Source organism: Stigmatopora argus, chromosome 9 (assembly GCF_051989625.1).
Source record: "Stigmatopora argus isolate UIUO_Sarg chromosome 9, RoL_Sarg_1.0, whole genome shotgun sequence".
Classification (NCBI taxonomy): domain Eukaryota; kingdom Metazoa; phylum Chordata; class Actinopteri; order Syngnathiformes; family Syngnathidae; genus Stigmatopora; species Stigmatopora argus.
The window spans coordinates 11,254,568-11,268,505 of NC_135395.1; the positions used below are offsets into that span (position 1 = coordinate 11,254,568).

Sequence of the window (13,938 nt, forward strand, 5' to 3'; positions counted from 1 at the left end):
TTTTTTTCTAAGCCTAGTTCTCTTTAAATGTTTTTACATCTTTCGCAGTTCAAAGTTCATTCAATATCTGTTGTACGTTAGTATTAAAGTAAAGAAATATGTACGTTTCTTTCACAAAACGAGGTGGTATACGCCCAAAGGATGCAGTCAGGTGATGATGAATCAATAATGGGATGCAAAAAAAAATGTATCAGTCCAACAGCACTAAAAATTCTTCCAATACCTTATGCCTTAATCTCAAGGCGGGCTGATAAGGTTGTGAGCCGTATGCCTCGTCATTTTTGGCTCTTCCGTCTGCGTAGAGAGTGGCTAACGCTGCCAGTAAAATGGCCGCTGACCAGCATCTGGTTGCCGTCATTGGTCTTATCCTGTCAGGGTGGAAAAATAGGTAATTAGGGACATCACTTTAACAAGTTTAAAGCGAGCCTGTCAATAACACACCAGAGATTAGATCTGCGTTTAAATCAATTGCGAGAAATATATGGGACATCGGGAGATGGAGATTGAGGCAACACAAGCAGAGGATGGATTAGGACAATTAAAGAAGCCTTTCACTGCTTAACAAGGCCCAGATTCTACAATTTGGGTAAACATGTTTATTCGTACAAGAACTGGAAAAAAATGAGTGCCTATTTTAACAATGACTTGTGATATTATCAAACGATATGGGAATCCTGTTATCACTGACAAAAATGAAAAGAAGTGACACCAGCAAGAGTCAAAAATGTCTTGCTACTTTATGTTCTTCATCTCCCTTGCGAGGATTAACATGATTCAAATTTCCATCAGAGGTTTAAATATATTTTTCCAGTTTGGAGATAAAAGCAACACAAACACTGTTACGTAATTATTTTCTCCATCTGATGCTTAAAACAAAACCAGATTGCATCTCCTCCTTTGCTCGTCCCCAGACGCCGGCACACTGGGAAGAGTCATTCTTGCAACGTGGCTGCTAATTAGCGCAAAATCAAGGAAAAGGATGACCTTCAAAAAAAATAAAGCAATTAAGCAACAACAACAAATAAGGTAACAAGTCATGCAAGCTAACGATTGCCCTTTTGGTGTCTTAAAGCCTTCACAGTATGAGTCATTAAGTTGTGTCTCTGAAGGGAATCCTTCAAGGTGCTGCGATAATCCACCCTGGGAATTAGCGTTAGAAGTCCAATGTGAGGATTTTGGTTATCATAGCAAGAAAAGATGTTTGCCTCCAACTGCCAACAACCGCTTCTAACATGACAAGCCAAATGAAAAAGAGGCAGTTTTTTTAAGATATCTTAAAAATGAAGGCACAATAGTGCAATCATTTTTTCAGAAGATGGCTTGCAAAAAGTGTTGTGAAAGTTTTCTGCTCGCTTGACCGGCGTGCACCTTTATCAACCCGCGGCCGCGTTCCGCATCCCGACTTTGTGGTACATCCCCTTCTGTTGGGAGCAGCGCGTGCAGCTGCCTTTTCTCCGCCTCACCAAAGTTGCAGAGGCGGAGATAAAAGCCAACCGGATTACTTTTTCCCTTCCGTATCGTCTCCTGGCAGCGGCCCAATCAATCTCTTTGTGTTAAATGACTTATTAATGAAGTCGCTCTTGGGCTGGATACACACACAAACAGTCGCATACACACACACACACACACACACACACACATAGATACAGTATTTTCATACAGTGGAACTTTTAAAGTTTTAACTTTAGGCTTGAGATGTCCCCAATCCAGCCAACGCGATTTGAAATAGAGCCCGATCATGTCACTTTCAGAGGCTGGGAACCGGGTTTAGAAAATTGAGTTTTTAAAATGTGTTTATTTATTTTTTTATGACATAGGAAGAAGCAGTTTCAACTAAACCTGCTGTATTATCAGAGCTGGGTAGTGTGTGTGTGTGAAGAACTACATTTGGGTTCTAATCACGTCCGATCCCGCAGGTGAAACTATTAGCCTCAGGTTAGTACTTCTATCGGGTCCTCGTCTTCGCCTTAAAGATCCTTGGAATGTGGGGGGCCCTTGATCCCTTAAGAAAGAAGCTTTGGATTGACATTAAGCATCACATTTCCATTCTTTCTTTGCGAGGCTATACTATTCAGTTAATATATAACTGACGTCATCATTACTGGGATACTCGTACTAAGATTACTGTCATCAACTTGATTGCAAAAACAAACTTAGAAAAACAGACGGGTACCATACAGTAACAGTGCCCATCCTTTTAGTTGTGGTTAAAGCCAAAAGAGCAGACTTCTTGTATCAAATTTTGTCTTTTTTTCTCATGACATGTCACGTTTAAACTGGCTTGAGGGGCTGAATTTTCAAAAGCTTCTAAGCAGTGCTACCAAAATGTTTTTTTCACTCCAAAGGCTCACATGGATCTTGTTTAAATTTGACGGGATTAACTCAGAATGTCAGCAGAAGATTAATTTGCAATAATATCCAATTCCAGGATGCTCCAGTCTTTTTTTTTACCCCCCAAAGCTTACTATATTCAGCTGTCCTTCGCAGAGAGTCCACTTAGTAGCCTGCCAATTTCTCCCCAATTAAAGTCCACAAATTGTTTCCACATTTTATTAAAAGCAACATCCAATGTTTATTCTGGCTCTTGCCAAGATACTTGCACTTTAGAGTAAATTTCACTCTGAGACAGTATTTGCGATTCTGTGCACTTATTCTCAAAGTGTGAGGGTATAGCAGCTCCCTCAATGTATAAATTAACATTTTAATAAAAACAAAATTGACATAACTAAATGGAATTTAAAAAAAATACATTCTGAGACAGCTGACTTAACTGATTGCTTGTCATTTAGGAGGAATGGCCAATTATGCTTATTGTTCAGTACCATGGACAGCGCTACACATCAAATCCATTTTGACTGGGGGAGGCGTTTAAACAAACAATAATTCGCTCCCCCAGGCAAAATGAATTGGACATGTAGCACCACCGATGGCCACCCATGTGTTAAATCTAATATGTAACTCAACTTTTTGGTAAGAATAAAAAGTGCTAGTTTTAGTAATACTCTCTCACTTTAATGAACAGACGTCAGTTTGAAGTATGCTTATATGGGGTTCAAATAAGGTCATGGCGCCTCCATGCCTACCTCCCATAATGTGCGCTGATTGCGCCACCATTGAGGCTACGGAGGAGGTTGGTGGGTGTAAATGAGAATGTGGTCAGGCTAATGAGAGTTCATGTCGCTCAATAAGCGACACTCTAATGAGCCTCCGATGACTTTCCGAGTGGACAGGCAGCTTTGTTCTCAGCGGGACTATGGAATTAAAAATGTTCTGTTTCGAGCCTTAAAGTTTGAAAGTTTTAATTTTCACATTTATTTTTCCACATGGATTACAACATGTTCTTTTAATTCTTTTTTTTTTCTTATTGTCGACTGTCTAACATACCCTCATTTTTCTTCTATGATTATTCCTAACAATTTTATTTCTGTAAGAATTTGCTACAGTTAGAAAATCCCTTTTTACCAAACGGTTTTGATTTCTGTTACGGAGTAGAAGACTTTTTCTTGTTTTATTTCTCTTGCATTGGAGGATTTTGAATGTCTCTCATCTTAAAATGTTGCTTCTAGGCTGAACAATCAGACACACATCATTATTACTTGTTTGATGATGGACAGTGTAAAGCAGGTTTGAGTTCAATGGATTAATGTGTGGTCAGGACACGTTGTATCAAAAGCCTTGGCAGAGATTCAAGGCTTTCCCCGCCCTGTGCCCTCTCGCGTGTTGTCACACTCGGCCACATGGGGGTCAGACACGGCAATTAGGAAACAGAGCTCAGCCTTGACCACGCTTCCACACTTTCCATTATGCAGACTGCTGGCTCATCAAAAAAGCCTAAATGTATTACGTTGAGCTATTTTCTATACAAGTTAGTCTATGTATTCATTAACATGAATATATGTTCATTGATATGTGCTGTCCCTTATCCAATCAATCAATCAATCAATCAATCAGGGGGGCATACAGGAATCCCGTAATCCTCTTTTGATCGGTGTATGCTCAACCAGGCTGACAAACATTCAGGTAGTGCAACTCACTTGTATGTTTATACGTTTGGAGAGGACACACACAGCCTTGCTGTGCGAACACGGTGCAGAAAGAGTCGATGCCTTGAATCCTCATTCTGTGTATAATAGCTTTGAGCTACCTAGCGGGCAAGTCACACTAGGGGTGCGCGTGTATGGGTTTGATGAGCGAGACCTCCCGCCGCCGGAGGGCTCTGCCTACTGTTTCTTCCCCTTCTTGTAAGTCTCAGCTGTCTCATTTTATCCGTATGCCTATGCTTATATTTCTTCAAGAATCTGGGAGATTTGTCTTTTGTTGCTGCAGGAAAATTCATAGAATATACATTTTGGGCAGGTCCCAACATTTTTTGACAAAATGGGATTCTTGTGAGACTACGCTGAGGATGGGAAAACGTGACAGACTTTTGAATGGCATTGATCCACTGAAAGACTTTTCAGCAGTCTAAAAATAACGTGAGTGAGGGCAGTGTGTAGGATGTGGGAAATTGACTGTTTGCATGTTTCAGAACAAAAGATGGACTCTTAAATTAAACAATAGAGAAGTATTATCAAACATTGATTACACAGTGGTGATGCAACTCTCGGGCCAAATGTCAGTGGACTCTATTGTCGAGGCCAGGTTTCATTCATTGAAAACCTTGGCCATGGATTTGGCCATGATTCACATCATTAGAATGTAAAGGGGTGAAATGGAAATATATTGGTATTCGGAGTTAAACTCAACTTTTCTTTTTAGGCAATGCCCCTTTTGAGCATCTGGTATTTACTACCGTGTATATACTGGCAGTGACAGCGACAGACATTCAATGTATTTGAACGAGTACTTTAACTCTAAGCTTAATTGGACTTTTATTGCTTTGGCAGCCAATGAGTTAAAATCCTCTGAAGTCACACATTGCAGACCAAGTTAGTTTAACATGGACATGCACTTTAATACATATTTACATTTTTGGTGCAGCTTTGGCAATTGTTAATGTTTAGATCTACTTCATTTCTGGATCATAACAGTAACATGCATTACCCTGCATTGACATGTCATTTTTTTTGTTATTGCCACAACAAAGTGTGTTGTTTATATCCAGCTAATGGTTTCAAGCTCTTCAACTGCTTTGTGAAAGATTTATCAGTTATGTGAGGAACTAAGGTCCAACAGCAAAATTCTCCGCACAGCATTTTGTGCTTACTCTACCGTGAAATGAAAATTGTATGGATGTGCGAAAACAAAATATGAAATAAGAAAAAAAACTAAAGTGTTCAATTTAAAAAAGCTTTTAGAGAGACAATTTGATTACTGCTCCCACTGACCCAAAGGAGCATGAAAGTTGCAATATACCCACGTTGTGAAAATGTCAACGTTTAAAATATGTATGATGAGCACCCGTGTGAAGGCTCTCTTAACATTGCTTCATATCTTTGTTATTATTGTAAATCATCGTTGCTGGGAGGAAAAACTTGACAATTCAGAAACTGACTTAAAGAAAGATTTAAAACGCCTCCTTCTGAATCTAGTTTCTTCTAGCAACAGGAATGTTGGCAGGGATATCTATAATAAGTATATGATTAAAAAAAACTAGTGTTATACCGATATTAGATATCAGCACTAAAATGTCGTCTTCCATATCAAGGAGTGCTAACAATACGAATACGAATGAAAGATTCTAACCCTCCCAATTTAATGGATTGGTCCATAAATATGCAGAAATGTACAAAACTTTTTACTTTTGATTATTCTATGTCTGCACAACATTTTGGGCTCATGAGAACCCTTTACACAAGTTACCCATAAGGGAACACTGCCCATAGATATTGTTCTATTGCTACCAAATTTTCACAATGAATAGGAGACAGTTGAGTGAAGTGAAAAGATTCCGACTTTTTGCCAGTGTGTGTGGGCGGACATGGCAACAGAGTTTGAATGCTCACTATGAAACATGAAACATATGTAACACCACAGGCTCTAAAGCCAAATCGAATCATTCCACATGTCAGAAAGATTCAACTTAATAGCAATGTAACCCTATCCCTGCTTGCTGTTTTAATTACATTTACCCCACTTTTGGACTGGCTAAATCAGAAATCCAAATGCTCCTTGACACACACACACACAAGGAAGAACAGCGTGCTCATTACATCTGAAATGACTCCAGCGGTACAACTTTGTGTTCTTTTTAATAAGCCTGCCGAGTTCTGTTTACACACTATGCTGGGGGACTTGTCCCTTCAGACCTTTTACCTGGGCACTATGCTCGTGCACATAGATCATCAAACACATTTAACTGGATCATTATCATGTAATTATTGTAATAAAAGGACAGGATCGCTCAAAACATAAGTCCATAGTCTTCAAGCTTTTATCTTGTCGACTCTATTTTAGTATTTTATACTATAAACCGGTCTTAGTCTGTCTTGAAATCGGATCTAAAAGCCATTTGTCTTAATCTTATCTTGAATTTCAAAGCTTTATGTCTTATTTGGTCTAAAGGAATTCTGGTTTTGGGCACATCTTGGCTTTGTCGTCTTTTAAGTACAACACAGTAGTACCCTGATTGTCAGTATATGACTCATGTTTGGCTTTTTTGTGTGAATAGGATATCAGTTTCTTGTGGTTTGTTATGCTCGTACTATCTGCAATTAGAATAGCTCATCTCATCTCATTCTCTGAACCGCTTTATCCGGTACTCGGCCGTTTGGTCGCCGGACCAAAAGTCCGGCGACCAAACGGCTGGTCACGGCTTTATCCTCACTAGAGTCGTGGGGGGTGCTGGAGCCTATCCCAGCTGACTTCGGGCCAGAGGAGGGAGATACCCTGAATTGGTGGGAGGAAACCAGAGTACCCGGAGAAAACCCCCGCAGGCCCAGGGAGAATATACAAACTCCACACAGGTGGACCGACCTGGATTTGAACCCAGGTCCCCCCCCACTGTGAGGCCGACGTGCTAACCACTTATCCGCCGGGCCGCCCATTAGACTAGCTGTGTATGTTTATTCTCCTGTCACTCACCAAACCAGGCTAATTTGACAGAGGCTGTTGTTATTCTCAAGTTACTATTTCATAGGCATGTTAGAAGAAAACTCTGTTTAAATTGTAAAAAGAATGTCTCCTCTAATGAAGTCTTTGTACGTTGGTTGCTAAAGGCAAATAAACAAAGTGGAATGAAGCAGTGCCAGCCACTCTTAAGCATGTTTGACTTGTGCCTTAACAAGCATCTCTGCCCGCTTTATTGTTTTTAAGTCGTATTTCCTTCCTCTTGTTTTTTGAGGATCAATCCTCATTTCAAGCTATTTTTCTTCAAAAGAATTTGTGAAGTGTGACCTTTCTCGCTCCACGCCGAGACGGGAAGCTTGAGTGGATTGTTATTTCCAAAAAACTCCTTTAATAGAGATGGACTGAACAAGGCATGTTTTCCAAGTCAAGGATGAATAAACTGCTTCTTCGTTTCTGGGCTCTATAAGAGAAAGAGTCAGCTGGAGGAGTGTCCAAATGATCAGGTTGAGGGTCATCAATTGCTACTTGCGGCTGCTCATACATTTATTCATTTTCTCAACCAATTATCCTCACAAGGGTTTCGGCGGGGGGTTTGGAGCCTATCACAGCTAACTATGGGCACCAAGCAAGGCACAGCCTAAATTGGTGGCCAGCCAATTGTCTTTTTCAAAGGTTTCCAGTAAGGCAACAACAAGATAACAGAGAGATAGGATTAAGCAACAGATGAGCAGCAAATTTAAAATGTTTTTCCCCAAAGTGGTAAAGTAAAAAGTTAAAAAAAAAATGTTTGGACATCTAACAAATGGGGATGATTAACCCCAAATAAAGTTTCGGTTGGTATTCACTATGCTTCGTTGTAGAGTTGGTGTGGTCGTGGCAGTCTTGTGTTATTTTGGCGCCCTTCTATCTAATGTTGTTATCAATTAGCTGCTTATCATATATAATATTAGAGTGCTTGAACATATGGTTTTCAATTAATTTAATCTGGGTGCTGAAGGTTGATTTGAGATATGAGTGTTAAATTACGAGCGCAGTCACCAAAAAAAAGAAAAAGAAAATCACTTAAATCTCAAGCCAGTACAGGACATAATTCAGCATGGCCCTGGTAGGACTCCTTTAGGGTTTACGTGATCGTGAGAAGTTAATCTGCTTTAAACTCCACACATACACACCCACTTCAACTACCATCTGCTGCAATGATTAAAACACGCCCAAAACGTGGCACTGTGTGACATCACCAAAACAATCTAACGATAAAAAAACAAAAACAAACAAAAAAATCACATACACACACACCACCCAATGCACTGAAACAAACAAACAGAAGACCCCTCCCAAAAAAATCTCAAATAACAAGTCTTAATTCCTGTCTGGCAAAACGGTGTCACTCAAGGATTATAGCCCCCATCCAACCAACCCCTTGCACGCACACAAAGTAACCCAGTTGATGAATCCAAACTGCAGTTGTGCATATATCTTTATCACCACATTGTTTAGATGAATCACCCTAATTGCAGATTATTTATCAGCCTGTCAAGAAATACAACAAATAGCATTCTCTACCTGTGTTTCCTCACTTGGTGAGAATCCCAAAAAAAGAAATAATCCGCTGGCAAAATTAAAAACAAGTGCAAGGAAGCACTTCAAAGAATCCAAATGGTAATTCCCAGTAAAGGTGTAGTGGAAGGTGGGTCCGTGCGGTGTAGTAGTGGATGGACAGCTCCCACCGAGAAGCAGCTCGGGTCTGTGGTCTCCCTTCGGCAGAGCACCGCTCGCGTGTGCGCCAGCAGGGAGGGAGACGCCGAGCTCACCTCCACTCGCATGAGCACCCCCACCGGCAGGGTTTTTGCCGAGTCACGTGGAAAGAGGGAGAGAGGGAGGGATGAAGAGAGCGGGTGGCCAATGAGAAGTAGGTGAGACAAGCCGATCGGGCCAACTGTCCTTGAGCATCATGCCGTGAGAGAGGAATAAGAAACTTGGATTATTCCTGGATGAAGATTGAGCCATGGACAAACCTTCAAATTGAGTTTGGATAATCTATAAAATGTAAATCCTTTATTAGTGGGGAGCCTTTATGAAATGATGTATCCTGAAGATTTAATTACACTTTATATATTTAATATTGATGTTAATTTTGAAGAAGAAAAAAATGGCACTTGAGTGGTTGGCATGTCTTGTTGAATGAAAGTGATAGAAATGATTTAACAAACAACAGTACAAAGCAAAAAGTATTTTCATGAGTTTCATGAAGAAATCATAATCCTTTGAGTCGTCAAAAGCACATTTTGCCTTAAGCCTTCACCTGCATCCAAAACAAGCAAATGATTGTTTTTTTTCCCTCTTTTCCACCTGAACAGACGGGCTATTATTGCGCTGGCTTCCTCACAACAAGCTCACAGTCAAATGCAAATGGTTGCAATTGATGGAGGATGAGAGAAAAAAAGGAGGAAAAGGAGAACCCTTGACATTCACTGCACGCGTGTTGAAGATGACTCGGTGGCATCTGGGCTTATAAACCAGCAAGTGAGTACATGTCGCACGCCGCTAATACATCAAGTGAAGCGTTAAAGTGGTGCATGCTAATTGAAGGAGGTGTTATGCAAAGGTGACTGTCTCATTTTGGAAATATGTGAGGGCGAAGGGGAGTGTAATGGATAGAGACGTTGGTACAAATTTCTTGGTTTACGTGTCACCTGGTATTAGGGGTTTCAGAGGATAAAGCCAGAGTAAGTTATTTAAATTTGTTTTGCAATTTAAATTAAGGGTTAAAGCCAGGCTTTGGAATTTAAATGATAATTATTGAATAAATACTCTTTCATTCGTCAAATCTTCGTCAAACGGCTGTAATTGGATGAGCTAGCGTGACAGACTGTGAACGATGTTTGCACGTGTGTAGATTTATTGTCAACGTCCGGATGAAAGAAAGCAAACTATGGACGTTCTTGGTGTAAATACACCTTAAATCTCAAAAAGCACATGTTGCACATCTTTGCCATATTATTTCTTACTACTCCCCGATATCAAAGACTTTACTTTGGTGCTATATTTGAACCAATACTAGTATCACTATTGGTGCAATACTATTTTCAAATCAAAAGGGAAGATTTTTACAACAGTATTTGGGGTTTCAAGATCTTAAAGTACGATTGGACTGTTGAGATTTTGACCTGCGGTTTCAACACAGCATTGAGGTTTCAAATTACAGTTTCTAGTTGAAGTGAGAAATTCAAATGAATGTTTCAAGAGAGAGTTAAGATTTGTTTTAAAGTAGAGTTTGAAGTCAGAATTGACGTTTCCTCTACTGACCCCGCTGCCTTTGCTGTTTCTAAATATACTTAACACATTTAGTTTTCTTCACTTTACCCCAGTGACATGTGCATGTTCTGAACTGAGTGTTTTGCACTCGGGAGCGTTCCACTCTTTGGCAAAAAGTTGTCGCTAATGGAATAACTCACCAGGGCATCCATAATGCAGCAGCCATTTAACTGAAAGCCTTTTGTCTATGGCATCGTATTGAGCGCTGCTACACTAATGCCACAAAGTACTGCAATGCAATGCGGCTACACTCAAACACTCTTTTTAATTAGAATTTTCATGGATACATATTGGAATCAGTAGCCAATACTTTATTCAGAAATATTCATTCATTCGTTTTCCGTACTGTTTATCCTCACTAGGGTTGTGGGCAATGTTCCCTCTAATTTTTTGTTTGTCTGGGCAGAAAGACAACCTCCCTGAGCACACTGAGTACTGGTGTGAGCAACATCATCATTGCTCGCTATGGGCACACACCAGTATCACACCTGCCATAAGCAGGTGCATGTCTACTACACATAAATGATTTAGTAATAATAAAATGTAATGATTAATATCTATGAATGGGCGGCCCGGCGGATGAGTGGTTCGCGCGTCGGCCTCACAGCTAAAAATAAAAAATAAATAAAAAATTTAAAAAATGGGGATTTTATTTTGTGCGCTCCATATGATTTGCTGTGCGCAGAGAAGACGAGAGTAGTGCGCAATTGCGCATGCGCGCAGCTTAGAGGGAACATTGGTTGTGGGGGTGATGGAGCTCATGTTAGCCAACAACAGACAGGGAAGACTAATAGCCATCCCTGCACACTACCATGCATGTTTTGGGGCGGAAACCAGAGTAGCCGGAGAAAACCCACGCAGGCAAACTCCACCAAGGAAGACCGAAAACCAACAGGGATCCAACTCTCGATCTTAGGACTGTTGGCCTGACATGATAACCACCCTTACACAATGCCATTGATGGCTCTCGATGTCCCAGTGGTGAAATAGGATTACTATTCAATACTTCAAATGTATTTAATGTTGATCCAAAACCAATGTCTTAAAGCTAGGTTTAAGATTTCTGGCTTGACGTTTCAGTGGGAAAGCTTTATAGATGGAGGGCAAGCACAGTAAGAAATGGCGCTGACTTTATTCGAACCTTTCCATGATTAGAAGCGAACTGTCTCAGTTTCACCCCGAGTGCGATCAAACACTTTTTTTTCCAGAAGGACAAAAGAGCAAAGCACATCAACGCCAATCCAGCACGTTAGACAAACGAGCGCTGTAACCTTGTGAAGTGCGCTTAGTCATACGGTACGGTGTTTCCCAGAGGGAGTGTAGTTTGACCGGTCGCAGCAGGAGAGAAACAAACCTTGAGAGGAATCATGCTTAGAAGTAAAAAGATGCGGTATGCGTTATTAAAAAAAAGCAGCAGGGGGCAAAAAACTTTTAACGAGCTTTTCTAAGTGTAGTGTTGGTGCTATACATGATGTTCAGCCAAGGTGTGTTGGGCATGAGATTTGGAAAGTCTAAATAAACAAACATCAGTTAGAAGCGCATTTCATCTTAAAAGGATACCTTGATAAAAATGTGAATTATATATAATGCGCATACCTTTATAGGGCGGCCCGGCGGATGAGTGGTTAGTGCGTCGGCATCCCAGTGAGGGACCAGGGTTCAAATCCTGGTCGGTCCAACTGTGTGGGGTTTGCAAATTCTCTGCGTGGGTTTTCTCCGGGCACTCTGATTTCCTCCCACATTCAAAAGACATGCATGGTAGGCTGATTGGACACTCTAAATTGAGAGTATGAGAGTAAACGTGAATGGTTGTTTGTCTCCTTGTGCCCTGCGATTGGCTGGCCACCAATTCAGGGTGTCCCCCGCCTCTGACCCGAAGTCAGCTGGGATAGGCTCCAGCACCCCCCGTGAGCCTAGTAAGGATAAAGCTGTTCAGAAAATGAGATGAGTATCTTTATATAATTTAGATACATATATCATTTTTTCTACAGGGTTTAGTTCTTTCAAATAACGACTTACTTTTTTTACGTTTTGTTTTTCTGCAGTTTTTTGGTAATTTATATATAATATAATTTGCCATGTAACATTATTTGAGTCATTCTTCTACTAAAATCCTAAATATATCTTTCATCGACAAATATTGCGACGTGGTTAAAATGTGATTAATCGAGATGAATTAATTGAGAATGAATTAATTGAGAAGTGTGCGGTTAATGCGATTAATTCTATTTTATCAAGACCCGCCCCTATGTTTTGTACAGAGTTTAGTTTTTTAAAGTCATATTTCCAATCATGTCTAGTTTGAGACCAGATGATGATCATAAGGACGATCAGATTGGGATCATCTCCGGCAGTGGAGAGCGGTCTCGGCGGACCTTTCCGCCCAGCATTGATATGCATGCCTGCATTCTGTCCATATTGCCATCAGATCTCATTATGCAAAGCAAACGAACATGGCAGCTTCAGCACGGACTTTGCCTCAGTGGGGGAGCCGAGGGCGAGGGTTATCTTTCATAGCAAATGACTGTGTGATGACAAGCCTCATCCGGTTTGGATTAGCATCCCCAGTGGGCTAGCCGAGTTGCCCTAATGTTGTTTTCAGAGAGCCTTGTGTAAATATTGACATTTAGATAGCATAACGGAGATGAAATGTTTTAATGGAGGCTGGCATGTGGTGACCGGGAACCTCTCACCTGTAGAAATCAGTTTTAATACTAAAATACTGCATAGGGTCAAAGTCTCTTAGGGGTATGACCGTATATCGATCAATTTGTTCCCAATAACATTCGTTCACTTGTTTGATTTCCAATCACAAGATTGGATTGGAAGTATCCCTAGTATTTTATAGTGGTGAGGTCACTAGTATATTGTTTGAATTGGGCTTTATGCAACATATCTTTCTCAAAACTACCAAAGCTGTGAAAAGTGAATACATATGTATATTTAGTCCATATTTCGTTCATTATTATATTGTATTTATATTTTTTCCATTACAAGTTGCTGCAGGCACTACACACATTTCAACTCTCAGGAGGAACATTTGACAGCAAAGCAATCGCTTGTCTTCTCGCCATTTATCTCATACCAGATTCTCATCCTGTCACCTCACATTGTTTTCACCCACACAAACAAGGGGAATCTTTTGAAATAAGTGAAATGTGAGGAAACTATAATTACGTGACCAAGCTGTAAATAATCTTTTAAGTTAATTAACATCCGGCAAGACTTTTTACGCTCTAATCAACAACTACACACATTTTTTGATGTGTGGATTGGAAGAGCCAGAATAAATTCAATATTTTATCAAATGCTGATGATTTAAATTTGCATATCACATTATTTTTAAAGCTTGAGATTATTTTATTTTTAAAGCTTGGGTTAAAATTAACACTAACAAAGCAGGCTGAAGATAAAAAAATAAGGTTACTGCAGTCAATTGAATCCCTTAATCATTTTCTGAACCGCTTTATCCTCACAAGGGTGGCAGGGGGTGCTCTAACCTATCCCAGCTAACTATGGGCACCAGGCAGGGAAGACCTTGAATTAGTGGCCAGCCAATCGCCATGTGCGGTCGATTGGTCGCCGGTCTTTTGGTCGCCGGTCTTTTGGTCGCCG

The 13,938-nt window shown here is 40.4% G+C and overlaps 1 protein-coding gene across 2 annotated transcripts in view; it reads right to left on the minus strand.

Moving 5' to 3' along the window:
* Nucleotides 1–8,835, minus strand: part of fstl5 (follistatin-like 5) — a 58,769-nt gene extending 49,934 nt beyond the window's left edge. The window contains exons 1-2 of one of the 2 annotated variants that reach the window (XM_077609105.1): nucleotides 8,586–8,835; nucleotides 224–368 (exon numbers count right to left, since the gene is read on the minus strand). In XM_077609105.1, the coding sequence (XP_077465231.1) occupies nucleotides 224–358 (135 nt within the window). In that variant the 5' untranslated portion in view covers nucleotides 359–368; nucleotides 8,586–8,835. Of the gene's footprint in view, nucleotides 1–223; nucleotides 369–8,571 lie in introns of both variants that reach the window. The other variant, XM_077609104.1, reaches the window with a different exon arrangement.
* Between the last annotated feature and the right edge of the window lie 5,103 nt (nucleotides 8,836–13,938).